General features: G+C 30.8%; 4 protein-coding genes across 8 annotated transcripts; 2 read left to right on the forward strand and 2 right to left on the reverse strand.

The window, feature by feature from the left end:
- The first annotated feature begins 2,656 nt into the window (after positions 1-2,656).
- Positions 2,657-7,605, forward strand: Fbw5 (F-box and WD repeat domain containing 5). Of its 2 annotated transcripts, XM_033477412.2 has the most exons (9): positions 2,657-3,511; positions 3,838-3,995; positions 4,325-4,502; positions 4,587-4,797; positions 4,877-5,071; positions 5,169-5,344; positions 5,409-5,751; positions 5,832-6,035; positions 6,118-7,605. In XM_033477412.2, exons 1-9 carry the CDS (start codon positions 3,502-3,504, stop codon positions 6,413-6,415), a joined length of 1,773 nt encoding a protein of 590 aa, XP_033333303.2. In that variant the 5' UTR covers positions 2,657-3,501; the 3' UTR covers positions 6,416-7,605. The 2 variants fall into 2 exon arrangements, with proteins under 2 accessions (XP_033333303.2, XP_076380094.1); XM_076523979.1 differs by lacking the exon at positions 2,657-3,511 and having other exon boundaries at positions 3,864-3,995; positions 4,271-4,502.
- Positions 7,171-11,313, reverse strand: LOC117224452 (succinyl-CoA:glutarate CoA-transferase). 4 transcript variants are annotated; one of them, XM_033477408.2, is made up of 4 exons: positions 11,176-11,309; positions 9,159-9,267; positions 8,932-9,087; positions 7,171-8,834 (listed from the first exon to the last, which is right to left on the reverse strand). In XM_033477408.2, the coding sequence occupies exons 1-4, from the start codon at positions 11,263-11,265 to the stop codon at positions 8,809-8,811; spliced, it is 381 nt and encodes a 126-aa protein (XP_033333299.1). In that variant the 5' UTR covers positions 11,266-11,309; the 3' UTR covers positions 7,171-8,808. The 4 variants fall into 4 exon arrangements, with proteins under 4 accessions (XP_033333299.1, XP_076380096.1, XP_076380097.1 ...); XM_076523981.1 differs by lacking the exons at positions 7,171-8,834; positions 8,932-9,087; positions 9,159-9,267 and adding exons at positions 9,350-9,746; positions 9,805-10,748 and having other exon boundaries at positions 11,176-11,313; XM_076523982.1 differs by lacking the exons at positions 7,171-8,834; positions 8,932-9,087; positions 9,159-9,267 and adding exons at positions 9,350-9,746; positions 9,805-10,751 and having other exon boundaries at positions 11,176-11,311.
- Positions 11,314-11,784: 471 nt separating this feature from the next.
- LOC117224451 (putative RNA-binding protein 18) lies at positions 11,785-13,621 on the forward strand. Its single transcript, XM_033477407.2, has 5 exons — positions 11,785-11,925; positions 12,043-12,140; positions 12,612-12,825; positions 12,898-12,974; positions 13,050-13,621. Exons 1-5 carry the CDS (start codon positions 11,920-11,922, stop codon positions 13,261-13,263), a joined length of 609 nt encoding a protein of 202 aa, XP_033333298.1. The 5' UTR covers positions 11,785-11,919; the 3' UTR covers positions 13,264-13,621.
- A 190-nt stretch (positions 13,622-13,811) lies between these two features.
- Positions 13,812-14,923, reverse strand: mRpS25 (mitochondrial ribosomal protein S25). The gene is made up of 3 exons (XM_076524003.1): positions 14,525-14,923; positions 14,216-14,322; positions 13,812-14,142 (listed from the first exon to the last, which is right to left on the reverse strand). The coding sequence occupies exons 1-3, from the start codon at positions 14,659-14,661 to the stop codon at positions 13,880-13,882; spliced, it is 507 nt and encodes a 168-aa protein (XP_076380118.1). The 5' UTR covers positions 14,662-14,923; the 3' UTR covers positions 13,812-13,879.
- Positions 14,924-15,216: the final 293 nt, after the last annotated feature.

Consider the following 15,216-nt stretch of genomic DNA (forward strand, 5'->3'; position numbering starts at 1 on the left):
TTACTATGTACGTATTTCCTTTTCTATATCCTTTTATACACTAGTTTCCTTACAAGTGACTTTTACTCGGAATATAATTACGATTATCTCTTCACTTAGAAAGACTACACATTTAATTTAGTAATTACCTACAAAAAATTCTGAAACTCTGAGATTTAGAGAATTAGAGTTAAGAATTATTGGAGATTGTTAAATAGAGGAGGCTATGGAGCACAGGAGGTTGCAAACTGCTCTGCACCATGCTGAGCCCACCAGGGGCCCAAGCTCGAAAAAGTCTAGCATGCACTAGGGCTCGGACGAAAAGAGTATCCAGGTATCGTTAATCCTTTTATTACTGGTCTAGATATCTAGATAGATTTCATCTTATTTTATAGCATACACATTGAGAAACTGCATATTAGACACATGTTTATTCCACTAAGAAAATTATTTCGATTACTATATGCCAATTCAACTGATCTTCAGTGTCTTCGTATAAATATATCCTCTTAAAACTACATAAAGACAAGAACAGTTAACACATATCCTCTTTATAATTCGAATAATTACACAATGCCCAAATAAATAGACGGACCAGATCAATCGGATGAATATTAATCAAATTCGATGATAGTCGTAACTGGTACGTGCTCTCAAACTTGAACATTTTGAGATTCCTATTTTTGCTGATAAAAATTGTTTGCCTCCGTTGCTATGTATAAACGAATATATTTAATATCTTCACACATCCCCCAATTATTTTAAATTGAAAAGCATTTCTTCCCGGTGAAAAACCATAAATTCATTAGTAATTACTGTATACATATAAAATTCCAATTTCAATGTCAATTACAATTTCAATTACAATTTCAATTTCGATTGTATTCAAATTTCAATTCCAATTTCCAGGAATTCAATGCCGGTATATTTTCAGCTATCAGTATCATATTAATATTAGCTAAACCGTTATTAGAGCTAGAGCCGTAAGATAACGATTTCGGACAGACCTCCGAAGTCGCAACACCAATCGCGTTCGCGGCTCCCGTGAGTTACCACACGCTACATACGTGTGCGTGCGTACGTGAGCGTCGCGACGTTGCTAGGGTGATCGGCGGGCGTTAGACGCTAGTCGAGCGAGACGGCTAAATTCGAAAGGAGACTTGTAACGTTTATCCAGTGCACGGATAAAAGAACACGCTCGCAGGGCGTGAGGCAGATCGCGACGAGCATTTACACGATTACGTCACTGTTTAGTAATAAATAGAATAGTTTTCAATACTTACTCTCTCTACATTAGCTAAAACGGTTTTAATACGGATTTTCCATACATATTTTACCAGTATTTGACATCTATACCGGCAAAAATGCCGAAATATATAGCGGTATAATACCAGTATTGCTAAGAAAAATATAAACTCCTGAAATTTAATGAATCGTTTTAATCAGTATTAAAATTGAAACGTAATTGGATTCTTCTATATTCCTACTCCATGTTTTCCGTACCTTTTAATTTGTTATTCTTTTAGCCATTCTAATATATCGGTATTATACCGAAATTTCAGCTTCAGTTTCACTTTCAATTTCAATTTCCGGGGATTAAATACCAGTATATTTTGAAATATCGGTATCGCGCTTGAATTAACTAAAATGTTATTAGTGTTGGAGCCGCAGATTAATGATTTCGGAGCGACTTCCAAAATCACACAACCGATCGGTGCTGGCGGACTTCCACGCAACGTACGTGAACGTGCATCAGTCAGCGTTATGACATAAGGGGTTAATTCAAATCAGTTTTAGAATGTGTTCTCGGAGAAATTTCCAAACTGATGATGGCTCAAATTAAAGCTGAAAATCTGCATTTTGAGGCAGGTATACCTTGGTTTGCGAGGAAATCCAATGTCCCACCGAGAAGTGATAAATTGCTACCTACGGTTCTGTGGGAATTGTCTCGATTTTAGGGGCTTAATTCGAATCAGTTTTAAAATGTGTTCTCGTGAGAATTTCCAAAAATGTGATGGCTCAAATTGAAGCTGAAAAATCGTACTTCGTGGCAGGTACACTCGTCAGGACGTGAAAATATGGGCGGAGTTCAAACTCCAGAATTGCACAAGCTGCGAAATTCGACTTTACTCCTTTTCCGATCGAATCAGAAGCTACAACAACCTCCTGTGTTCCCAGGCTCTTCTATTTAATAATAACGGCCCTTTCCGGACCTCAAATTCATTCCAGCCTTATCGACTTCAGAAGTGGTAATGTCGATGCGATAATAGAATACCATTTTCTATGTTATCCAGACCCACAAACAACATTTTCTTATATTCCCAGTTTCTTTCCCAGCTTTGATAATTGTGAAATTATTCGTTGCTTGCGAAACTCCTTCTCGTATAATAGGATATTGAATGCTGTCCGTTCCAGTTAACAAGTACATACTGGGGTGGCTGAATTAACAAAATTTTGTAGATTCATAAAGTAGAAACCATTAGCTAATTAAATAAATAATTGTAGAAATGATCGTCGTTTCAAGACGTTCGCAAATATACTGGATTGTGTGTTCGAGAATCTTACGGGGCGAAAAATACAAGTTGAATATCGCGCCGAGTGTTTCAGATAGAGAGCGATTCAAACGGATGCGCGAATAGAGTGACATCGCATGGTATAGTAAGATAAGCTACATTCGTCGTCAGTGTGACTTGTTTCACTTTGTTGTGTTGATATCATGCCCTCTTGTTCACTCGCCACTTTCTCTTTTTGTTTAAAACTTTGAGGGTAGCACTATTTAGCTGTAAAGCATCAAGCAATCAGAGAAGAAGCAGTTTCTCTATTTACTTCGTATTATCATTCCTGGACTTCTGTACATTTTTCTACCTCCCTAACCAAGCGCTTGCATTCTATTTTGAATTTACTGCGCATCTAATTCACAGTGAATCCTGCCGTAGCATTGAATCGTCAGTCAATCAAAGCAAAGCAATTTCTACTTCTATTTTCACTAACGGAACGCGCTGCGGCCGATGAGTCTTGCAAAACATGAAATACATATTACTCAATATTATTGTATGTATGTAGACACAAAAATGGTATGTGTAGTAGAGAATTCACCCGTCAGAAAACTAAGCCACGAAAATTCATTGTATGTCCAGTCTATTCTTATATCTCTTTTATGACACACGTGAACCGTCGATCTCGATCGATAATTGCTGATAGATATCAGCTGTTTTAGTATTTAAACAAGGAATCCTGTTCTAAATGGATATCATCGAAAGTGCTTTAGAAAATCGAAAAAATAATGAAGAAAAAGAAATTGCGTTAAGTGAGGAAAGCGATGATCTATCAGGGATATTTAAAAGAAACAGCAAATGGTGTTATATGCCGGATTCTATTCTTTTAAATATTTTCCAATACTTGACACCGGAAGAATTAATAATCGCTAGAAAAGTATGCAAATCCTGGCATAGAGTGTCTTACGATGAATTCCTTTGAAAAGATCTATTCTATCAAACATATGAAATAGACCCGAATATTGGAATGATGCCAGGTTAACATCATCATAAAAATAACAACAAAGATAACATAGTTTATTGGTGCATATAAGAACTTCTTTTCTCTACCAAATACTTAGATTCCTTATAATTTTATACGTTATATTAAATAATCATCAAATTCTAATTTTACTGTCTATATAAATATTTCGATTGTTTTTATCTATATTACTATTTTTATATATAGACTTCCCAAATTAAAATTGAGAAATAGGATTTATATGTACCGATTTAATATATTAAAATTTGTTTTTTTTCTTTGTTTTATGCTTTTAAAATGTTATATTTCACAGTGTAATATAAAATTTATTAAATTTTATAGGAAAAACATCTTGGTTAGAAGAATTTAAACGATTGACATATCATATACCGCTCATAGAAACAGAAGAACTTAAAGAACACTCTCATAAAGTATTACATGTAAGCTTCTCACACAATGGAGAAATGTTTGCCACGTGTTCACAAGATGGATTTATTTTTGTAAGTTACTATTGTTTGTAATTTCAATATCATGATGTTATTATAATGTATACATTAGGTTACCAAAAAATAAGTTTCAAATAAGTCTGATATTTAAAGCTTTTTGTATTACAGATTCTTAATTCATGTTTATTCTGCAATGTATATTTCATATAATTTATTATGCAATTCTGTAGCATTATATTATGTTTACAAAAGTATATAAATAGCAATGCATTTTATGTTAAAGTTTTACAATTCTAAATATTGTACATAAAGTTGCAAATTATTTCTAGAGAATCTAATATTTATTTTTGCAACTATAAAAATAATTGTGGGACAACATTTAGGTATGGGAAAGCCAATATCCTGTTAAAATAAAGTATGACTCTAATATGAAGTTCTTTGGATGGAAATATACACAATTCTCACAATTTAACTCCTCTGATACATTGTTACTTGTTTCTGGTACACATTGTGGAACTTTCTACAGAAGTTTTGGTGAAATTGCAGTATTCAGCTTAATATGTAAGAATATTAATAGATTCCAAAATATTACAAATATTATAATAGGAAACATATTATGAATAAGTATTGATTTGTTTATTGTAGCTGGTTTTGATTTACAATGTAGAGTAGATAATGATCCCTATGATGTATATGGCACGTGGTACAGTGAACATTACCTTTTAAGTGGAAGTCTGCATCGGCATCATGGACTTGCTCATGGCAATCCGCTTCCTACTACTAGTCTACTTTGGTTGTCTAAGGCAAATCAAGAGGTATCGAGTGAAAACATACCCATTCTAAAAGAAGTTTTTAGGTATTCTTTATGTACACTACAGGCATGTTTATGTACTCTATAAATAATTTTGTCATTTCAAATGGTTTTATTATTTTAGGTTTTTCAATGGTTATGATTCAGCGGTTCGTGGAATTATGTTAGCTAATTGTATAACATCTGAAGAAACTAATTCTGCAGAACAAGACAATCAATCATCCTTTTCGAATGTAAAAAAGGTTGAAAACGATCTATCAAACAATGAAGATATTTCACCTACAACTTCTGATCATGCTAGTCAGATTATTCGGCAAAAGTAAGTTGAAGAAAAACAAATTCTTTTTCAAACAAGCATCGTTTGGATTACAGTAAGCAAAAGTTAGATAGGGAATAATGTTGAACTTGTCGCACAGAATATTCTTCACATTAACCAAAGTATGTGCAAATAGGTTAATTACAGCAGAGCATCTATTTATGAAACATGATTATTTTCAATATATCGATCCCTTACAATACGATCGGGAATATAAGTCTCGGCATAAAAAATCCCCTCGTACGGAAAATTTTCAGCAGCATAGGGAAAATGAACGTGAGTAAAATTTAGTGCTATTTAAGTAATTATAATGTTTACAGTTTATACTTCTGATTTACAGAATCCATAAATATGAAAGATGATCAAGTCGCTGAGATAGCGAATAGTTGCGAAAAATATCTTATTTTTGCAACTGGTTCGGTGCCATATTATCATTCGCATCAAATAGCTTTTAAAAGAGTAAAAAATATAAAATTTCCTACTAGTTTAGAGTCGGGACGACTGTATACATTAAAAGAAAGAAAACGGGACAGAAAATTAGAGAGAGATCGAGTGAGGCAAAATTTGGTTGATGTTTTAGATTATGATGATGTAGCCCCTATAGTTGAAAAATTCGATAATGTTGATTATGTAATTGATTTATATGGACATATAGTAGGAATGGGACTTTCTCCAGATCATAGGTTAATTATTTACATTATTAACGCGAAACATAGTATATTTTACACTTTCACTGATCATCATATTTTATACACCCACTCAGGTATTTATATGTTAACGTAAGATCATGGCCACAAGATTGCCATAGCCCCCAACCACCACCAATGGCTAAAGAGATAGATATTCATGTAATTGACTTAATGACATTTGAACAAGTTGGTTGCATATCAAGAACTCATAAAACTTATGCACATTATAATGAATGTTTTGACACTTTTCTTGATGTATGTGATGAATATGTAGCAAGGTATCAAAATTGTATATTAGTTCTACTGAGTATACATGTAAAACTATATAAATATTAAATCTATGTTGAAATGTTTTATTAGTGGCGCTGAAGATAAACATGCCTATCTTTGGGATAGACACTATAGAGTATATTTGGCCAAGTTCCGTCATTCCGATGCTGTGAACTGTGTTGCCTTCAATCCATGTGATTCTGAAATGTTAGTTACAACTAGCGATGATGAGACCATTAAAGTTTGGCGTAGTCGAGCTAAGGTACATGAATTAGAATTAAACGGAAATTCTTATCCTAAGGGTGTAGAGATACAATATAGAAATATACATCGTAAATCCTCTAATTTAGATCGGTCAAACAATTATTGTTTTCGGGAGCATGATTAAAATGTTTTATTGTACCACCCTTAAACTTGTGATTATTTATTGTATTATATTAATACTTTTATGAAAAATTGTATACAGGGTGATCCATTTAAATCGTTGCAGTCAAATATCTTTTAAATTTAACGAAATTTGGTTGGTTTTAGGGGGCACGTAATCTGATATTAATAAGATTTTTTTAATTGAAAGCATCGAGGACATATGAAGGTCAACTTTATCTTTTTAAATTGAATCATATATTTTTTATTATACTAATCGATTCAGCTCGTCATTCTCTTTATAAAAACACTAATACATATTTCAATTTTAGTATCTTTTAGAGACCGTGTAGATCTTTGTATTCAGGTTGAAGGTCATATTTTTGAACACCAACTTTAAATAGGCGAGTGTTAACACTATGCATTACTAAAATTAAAGTATCTTCTAAACCAATGATTTTTCGCAATAAATTCCTTCGTATTTTTATGAAAAGAATGACGAGATGAATCGACTAGTATAATAATAAATATATGGATCCATTTAAAAAAATTAAATTGACCTTCATATGTTCTTGTATTCACTTAGAAAAATCTTATTAATATCAAATTACGTGTTCCTTAAAACCATTTAAATTTCGTTACATTTTTTAATATCATCGATGGTTTCGTAGATATTTAACTGGATCGATTTAAATGGGTCACCCTGTATATGTACTTATACACTATGTTACTAACTACAAGGTTCACAAAATGAAATTTCATTAACGATTCGAAGGAAGATTTATTATTTTATGTAACTGTTTATTAGAATTGAAATACTTATAATTTCTATAATAATTTAATAAGCGCATACAAAAACTTTTATCGTTCTTCGTAAAATTGAATCATTTTTTACGTGATTACGCACTCTTTATATCCTTATATCATATGTACACATGGTTTGCTTAACTCGCATCTTTTTTTCCTTGACAAAAACTGAAACAAACGTGCTGTTAATATCACAGCAATTCTTACAAAAATCTATAAAACGTGGATGTTATGCATCCACAGAAATGTATGTACCACTTTCACGTTTTAACATGTAATTTTTGTATGAGGGTACTAGAAGAATGCAAATCAAACGAGCCATGTGTACTTAAGAATTGCAACTCACATAGATAAAATGTATAGATTTAAACATTTGTAAGGCAAAAGTGATAAATTTTTTTAACATTTTTTCGACATATTTTAATTGACGATATTTTCTCTTTATATGACTCTTTTGACTGATATACTAAAACTAATTTTAAATAAGTTTTAATGGTACACACACACACGTATTTTGAAGAACATTCGCACAAACTAAGTACAAGAATGAAGATTTAAGCTTTGGCACAATAATTTAACATATTTTTTTCTATAGCGGTAACAATTTTTATACATTTACAAGGTGTATCATCAGAACTGTACAAATATCTAGTCTAATTATATGTAGCAAAATAAAGATACTATTATAGATTAAAATTAAAATAGTGTTTTAACATCCATTTACATAGCATAAAGTTATTCAAAATGAAGATACTTTATTGGTATTGAAATACAAGGTGTTAAACATTACTATAATAAAATAAAAAATTGATAAAAAGAAATCTGCTGTTACATATATTTAACATGTATACCCACTTATAAGGTCCTACTTATACATATAAGAGAAGAAATATACTTATACTAGAGACAAATAGGCAATAAATATGTAAACAAAACATACGCAAAATTGTTGAGAATTTTCAATAATCATAAATAATTTGGTTAATGTACTTGAAAGCGTTAATAAGTTCTTCAAATTTTTATAGTTATGGAATTATATCAAATGATTTTATTCCTTTCAAAATAGCTAGGGCATAAGATGCATGCATTGCCTTTATTATAGGAACTATGAATGTGCCTAATTATACCAAAAGATCATGCATATATATATACATGTATAAATTCATATACATACGCAGCTATAAAAATTTAAAGATTATCAGCGAAAATTTATTCTGCAAATATTAGACAATATAACATCAATTCATTTCAGAATAAAATTTTATATTTTTCTCTTCTTTCTATTTAACAATAATGATATGTTCTACTAATATCTTTTTACTCAGAATAAAAAATATTTCAAAAATTGCTTATAGCACTGATTTGAACATGTTACTGTCAATAGTGTCAATATTAATAATACAATTACATTCAAAATATTTTCATTTTAATTTCTTGGAAAATTAAGTTTATCGAGGTAGCATAATTAATTTGATTCAGTATAAAATATCATGAGTTAGAAATGGCATACCTAATCTCAATCTCTTTCTTCTAAATAACATTGATACAAGAAATATACAGGTAATGCATTTGTTTCCATTTGGAAAAATTATTTAAGCCACAAATGTAAATCTATATGGATGCATTTACTATTGCTTCTGTAAAAAGAATAAATAAATATTCAACATATTTTTGTTCATCACTTAATTTATATAAATCTCAGTTTGATATATTAGTGTTATTGAATAATATTACCAGGGTTAGAAGTAATTCCTTCTTTAGGAGGCTCTGTGTTGTGTGGCACAGCTCTTTTATGAGAATCTTTGGGACCATTACAATGTTCACATTCATCATCACTATCTTCAGAACTACTTTCACCAAAATTTCTTGGCTTTTCGTATATGCAACAACCTAAGATATTAATACGAACAAATAAGATATTAATGAATGGATAACGAAAGGTAAAAATGTATTTAACTTACATTTAGATTTCTTTTTATTCATATGTTCATTATCCACAGTCCCTTGAGTCCATTGAACCTTTTTATTAGATTTTGGTTTTCTAAGTCTGAGACGGACGGTTGGAACATCCTAAAAGGAAAGATTAAAATAATTATTACATTTTAAATTTGTAAAGTAATTCAGGATATGCATATAATAAAATGTACACATGTATACAATATTGTGTTTATTTTTCTCTACATTGTATATAACGATGCATGTAGTCCTTATTTGATAATAATAACTACCATAAAATTATAATTATATAAAAATTATAATCCAATAGAATATATATATTTAAAACATATGGTTGTTAACTTTTAAACATCAATCTGTTTTCATTGCACAATTTTAACTTTTTTTAAATTTTGTATTTTGTCATTAGAATAGCCCAAAATATTTTTTAATATTTCATCAGTATGCTGCCCCAACATAGGAGGTGCTAATCTAACTTCATTTGTGGCGTAACTGTATGTTACAGGAGGTCCAACAATTTTAACCTTTTCTCCAGAGAAATGTTCCATGTTTTGTACCATTTTTGTATGCTTTACATGTGGATCTTCAAAAACCTATAAAATTATCTTGTATGAAGATGTTTTTAAAATATTGGCATTTATTATTTTATACCTGTCCTATTGTATTTATTGGACCATACGGAAAAGAAGCACCATCAAATATAACTGACCAATCTTCATTACTTTTCTTTTTGAACTCTCTTCTAAGCATATCTAATAATTCATCTCTATTTTTTACTCTAGCAGTATTATCTTTAAATTTGTCATTCTCAAATAATTCTATTAATTGCATTCTTTTAAGCAATTCTAAAAACTGTGCATTACTTCCTGTTCCAACTGTCATATATCCATCTTTTGTAGGAAAAGCTTCATACGGTACTATACTTTCATGCTCAGAACCCCATCGTACTGCTTCTTTATTAGCATTCAGATAATTTGAACCAATATTTATTAAACTGGCAATTTGTGTTGCCAATAAATTACACTGTATCCATTGTCCACTGTTAGTTTTTATTCTTTGGTACAATGCTGCCATTATAGCACCATGAGCATATAAACCCGTTGCTAAATCAGTCACTGCTACCCCAACCTTACATGGTGGCCCATCCTTAGGGCCTGTTATATGCATTAAACCTCCTACCGAAGCTGCAATTACATCATATCCTGGCCTATTTGAATAAGGTCCTTCATACCCATAACCAGTCAAAGAGCAATATATAAGATGCGGTGCTACCTTAGAAATTTCTTTGTATCCCAGACCAAACTTACTTAATTTCCCAGGAACATAATTCTCTACTAAAACATCTGACTTCATTGCCAATTCATAAATGATATCTTTACCTTGTTGTAAATCAATGCAAATACTCTTTTTATTTCTGTTGACACTAAGGAAATAAACTGAATCCTGGGTTCCTTTAATAAATGGAGGACCCCAATGTCTTGCCTCGTCTCCACTAACTGGTCTCTCAATTTTTAAAACTTCTGCTCCAAGATCGCCAAGAATCATAGTGCAATAAGGGCCTGCCACAATTCTTGTCAAATCCAAGACTCTAATACCTGCTAGAGGTGACCTATTATTTTCAGCAGTTGTACACAAAAACTTTTTGCTTTTTATGTTGCTTGATGAACATTTTATGTTTTTTAAAAAATTACTGCTGACTAAAGGTTTTGCCTTTACAGTATATTTTAATAGGGAAGCAAACATATCTATTTGCTATATTTTTGTAAATAATAATTGTTGTTGTTTTAACAAATAACTCTTACTATATTCACAAAATCATAGATACAGGTTTTCAACTACATAAAACTGATAATTTAATTTGTTACAGCATAGTCTTATCAGAAAAATTGAAATAAAGTGAACAAAAATGTATAGGCCTTATTGCTCAAATTATCAACTCATGAAACCCAATTATCAACTCGCCAGATTACATATTTACTGTCACATCATAATAATGACGTATGGTAACGAATAACAACATACCTGAGATACAGGATCCGTAACATCCGTCTCCAAAACAGTTTCCGTTTGAGTCTGACTAACCGATTGTTCAGACATCATTGATCTCTCCATTTGTAGTGTACCTTCTGCGAGATAGTGTCGTGAAACTACATATAATCACTGCGCTGTGATTTAATGTTCAAGATACTTTCAGGTTACTTCATACTGTCATCATTCGTAATCCGATAAAAGCGACGGCGACGCCATGTTTAATATTGGTGTACAAAACTGTTTTTGTACATTCAGTACAATCGTGAACGAAACATGTTTTTCAGTTCGTGAAGTAAAAAGACATAATTGTTCGAAAATATGTCTACGTACGTTTTACATTTTTTTATAATTGCTTTCATAACATATAAAGACTAATCTTTTAAACTAAAATCTTTGACGATAATACATAAATTGTGTTGCTGCTGTAAAGTATAAATGAATTTAGTTCTATTTTTAGTATATACTAATAGGAAATGTAAAAAATATTTGGCTAATGTATGTACTGAAATGATTTTGAAAACAGCTCTTGTATCATTTATAAATATTGTCCGTACGGATGAACAATTTGCTAAACTGCCGCGGTGGTGACTGTTTAGTGGTCTACTGTACTTGTAAGATTTCCTATAAATACTCAAATACTAATGCCTAATTTTGCACGGAAATACATATTGAGATCAATATCAGCATCAAAGGCTTCCTGGTATTAATTTGATACCATTTACAGACTCATCTGATATGGAGGTGAGCATTTCTTCACGTTTTAATCACACGAAGGTTATGCTAGCATATTTGAAGTTCATCAAACGTTTACAACATAAGAATATTGTTGACTTATTAGCAGATTTATTTTACTTGCAGCCAGTTAATAAAGTTCCTTTGCCATTAGAACCAATAAAGTCAAATCAGGTGGAAGACAGGAGATTGTGGGTGGGCAATTTAGATTTAAGAATTAATGAGTAAGTATTTACTTGGATTATTTCATATAAGGGAAGGTCATTATTAGGACAGGAGCTTTTTCAAACAGATATGACTCGCATCACAAGAGTTAGAAAATATAAACATGTTTATAAAAATATTATCTAGGTTACTTATCCTGATTATGACTTTACCTTCAAGGGAAAGTCCCAGGTGTTATGCTAATGCTTTAATGAGTTCTTGCAGAGTTATAAATCTAGAAATACCAATGGTACAATATATAACTTTAATGACAGATGACCAGTTGTTATGCTTTGGCTTAAATATTCTGTTATAAATAAAGTTATGCAAGTTAAGCAAAAATATTCTCTATCTATTTTTGACGTTCAGTGTAATACCTGGGCAGTTCTCCTTGTTTGTTAAAATTTTATAGCATAGTATTTTACCTTGCAAAAATATATTTCTGTACAATGGAAAAAATCTGAAAAAACTAACTCTTTATCTGTCAACTGGTACCAACTCCTAAAACTCGTCCAAAAACATGGAACTATTGAAAAGTTCGACCTCCTATTCCACCGGTCAGGTCCACAAGCCGGTCAACCAAGAGGATATGCATTTGTTACATACAAGACGGTTCAGGATGCAGAAACAGCCAAAGATGCTCTACATAATTTGAAAGTAGGAGCAAAAAATATTATTGTTAGATGGGCTCATAGTGTAACAGAGGTAATTGATGAAACATTACAACCATTATCTTTTCTTAGTAATGATTTCTTAATAATAGCTTCTCTGTTCAAGCCTGACATTGACAAACCAAAGCCAAAAATAGATATACCTGCTTTAGCTGGGGCTAAAAAGGAAGATAAAAGAATTAGGTAAAGTAAATTAAAAGAAGGAATCGTTAATAAATATTTCTTAATATTTTTTTAAATGTAATTTCTTTCCTCCAGTCGTGAAACAGCAATTCAAGCTATAGAGGCCAAACTGAAACTGATGAAAGAGTCTGAAGAAGAATTTGAACTAAACAAACCTTTAAATGCATCACCCGTAATACATTTATATCAAAAACCAGAAAATCCAAAACCGTCCACATCAACTCGTTATCATAATCGAAATCACCATCATAACAATAAGCCATATAATCGTTATAAACCAAGAAGATAATTTAAATCCCACTTTTATTTCTTAACATTAATATTAAAAATACGATTTATTTTTACTGATCATCTTTCGTTCCATGACTATAGTTGATACATTATTTATATTTTCTACTTAAATCATCGACATGTATTTTGTTTTTGTACTATAAAATTTTTAGTCCATATTTTGTATTTTTTTCTACTAATCAAATATGATTCCTACAATGATGTAGACGACTATGATGACGACGATGATGCGACTATGCGTATGATACAAAAGTATCTCAATTTACTAATAATGCAATGCTTAATATGTACACTAATGTACATGTATTTTCATAATCAATGACATCTTTTTATAATAAACGAATGTACACTTTAAATATGTATATTTTTATACCTAAAATATTAATTATTTGAGAAGTTTTTAATTTATAAATCGAATTTTATGTTTAGTAAAACATTGTGAAAATAATAATAAAAATATAGATCTTTTGAAATGTCTATTTACTAAAAATTAGGAATGCTTGGAGATTGAAAATTGTGATTTTTGTGAGAAGTAATGGAAAACAGTTCAAGAAAATGATAATTTATGATTGGTCTCAATGTATTTATAATACAACTTTAAAATTATATTACATTTAATCAGTTTTAGCAAACTTAACTTTGCCTCGCATATGATAAGGTAGGGGTACTACACCAGGACATGGTACTTGACCTGGAATTGTACATATACAACTTCTTGAACACATATAACCAAAATTTGCAGGATTGTTTTTTACTCGTTTGCTCATACTCTCTTGTTTTAAAACGTTGGATGTTTTACCAATTACTTTTATTAAATGTTGTAATATATCATCCTTAGATTGATTATCTATATCAATTAACATTGTTTTCCCATCATCTATGGAATTAAAGTAGAATATTAAGATCAACTGATTAAATAACTAAATATATTAATATCGTTATATACTTACTGTAATAACATTTAACAAAAGGTGTTGGTGTTAAATTTTTAAATGTAATTACTTGTACATTTGGATTTTTGTATTGAATTTGTGGTAAATGCCAGAATACAAAATCTCTGCAAATAAAATAATACTCAAATTATAAAGTGAAATAAGTATGTTCTAAATGCATAGAAATATTACTGAGTTTTAACTTTATATTATTTTGTACCGAACATTATAAAATATATATTTATACATTCTTCTTTATTAGGACTTACAAATTTATAAACAGCTTTTTAAATTCAGAAGCATATATTTTTGTAAACATAACCTCACCTAATTCCTTTATGGTGTTGTCCATGCGAATTGTAATTAATGGAAAATATTTGTATCTGATCTAATAAAGTCAATTTGCCAGCATTTAAAAACGACAATGTTCTTCGTACAGGTGCGGGACCTATCATAAACGGCATATTGACGGTGTTTTAATAAATTTTTTTATGAAAGAAAATTATTCTTCCTGACTGTTTTAGTTTCAGGTTTCAGTTCGGCTTCGTTTTTGTGAAACTGAAACCTCAAATTCTTATTACTGTAAATTTTCTTCAGATAAATCTGTTTGTCTCCCGTAGGTACATTCTAAGTAATTTGTGTATGTATGTACTAATTGAGATTCTATAAATTGCAAGTACAATAACGTTTCGATTCAAGAACCAGATTAGGATGGCTCTGATTGGCTAACGATTCACAATTGAACAGTGCTGCCATCATGATCAAAGACAAAGAGAGGAAAGGGCGAGTGAGCAAGCGAGCGCGACATCCATCGCAACCTCATGCGAAACTCTAATTCTCTAAAACTCTGCGTTCGAAAATTTTTTGTAGATTATTACTAAATTAAATATGTAGTCTTCATAAGAGAATATAAATGCAAGTTTCAGCTTTATTTTTCAAATTTTTAAAAGTAAAAATTGTATAAAATTGCGAAACTATTCGTTGCTTTCAAAACGTCTTCTCATAGAGTAGACGTGAGA

The sequence above is a fragment of the Megalopta genalis genome, chromosome 8 (assembly GCF_051020955.1).
Source record: "Megalopta genalis isolate 19385.01 chromosome 8, iyMegGena1_principal, whole genome shotgun sequence".
In the NCBI taxonomy this organism is placed as follows: domain Eukaryota; kingdom Metazoa; phylum Arthropoda; class Insecta; order Hymenoptera; family Halictidae; genus Megalopta; species Megalopta genalis.

What these genes read in the sequence shown, in the direction of transcription:
- Fbw5 (XM_033477412.2), top strand. An exon ending in TGCAGTATTCAGCTTAATAT is followed by an intron (nt 4,503 to 4,586) that starts GTAAGAATATTA and finishes TGTTTATTGTAG; the next exon opens with CTGGTTTTGATTTACAATGT. An exon ending in ATTCTAAAAGAAGTTTTTAG is followed by an intron (nt 4,798 to 4,876) that starts GTATTCTTTATG and finishes TTATTATTTTAG; the next exon opens with GTTTTTCAATGGTTATGATT.
- LOC117224452 (XM_033477404.2), bottom strand. Translation starts at nt 10,896, where the DNA reads ATGTTTGCTTCCCTATTAAAATATACTGTAAAGGCAAAACCTTTAGTC. An exon ending in CAATAAATACAATAGGACAG is followed by an intron (nt 9,747 to 9,804) that starts GTATAAAATAAT and finishes ATAATTTTATAG; the next exon opens with GTTTTTGAAGATCCACATGT.
- LOC117224451 (XM_033477407.2), top strand. An exon ending in GGGCTCATAGTGTAACAGAG is followed by an intron (nt 12,826 to 12,897) that starts GTAATTGATGAA and finishes TCTCTGTTCAAG; the next exon opens with CCTGACATTGACAAACCAAA. An exon ending in AAGGAAGATAAAAGAATTAG is followed by an intron (nt 12,975 to 13,049) that starts GTAAAGTAAATT and finishes TCTTTCCTCCAG; the next exon opens with TCGTGAAACAGCAATTCAAG.
- mRpS25 (XM_076524003.1), bottom strand. Translation starts at nt 14,661, where the DNA reads ATGCCGTTTATGATAGGTCCCGCACCTGTACGAAGAACATTGTCGTTT. An exon ending in CAACACCATAAAGGAATTAG is followed by an intron (nt 14,323 to 14,524) that starts GTGAGGTTATGT and finishes TTTTATTTGCAG; the next exon opens with AGATTTTGTATTCTGGCATT. An exon ending in TTTTGTTAAATGTTATTACA is followed by an intron (nt 14,143 to 14,215) that starts GTAAGTATATAA and finishes TTAATTCCATAG; the next exon opens with ATGATGGGAAAACAATGTTA.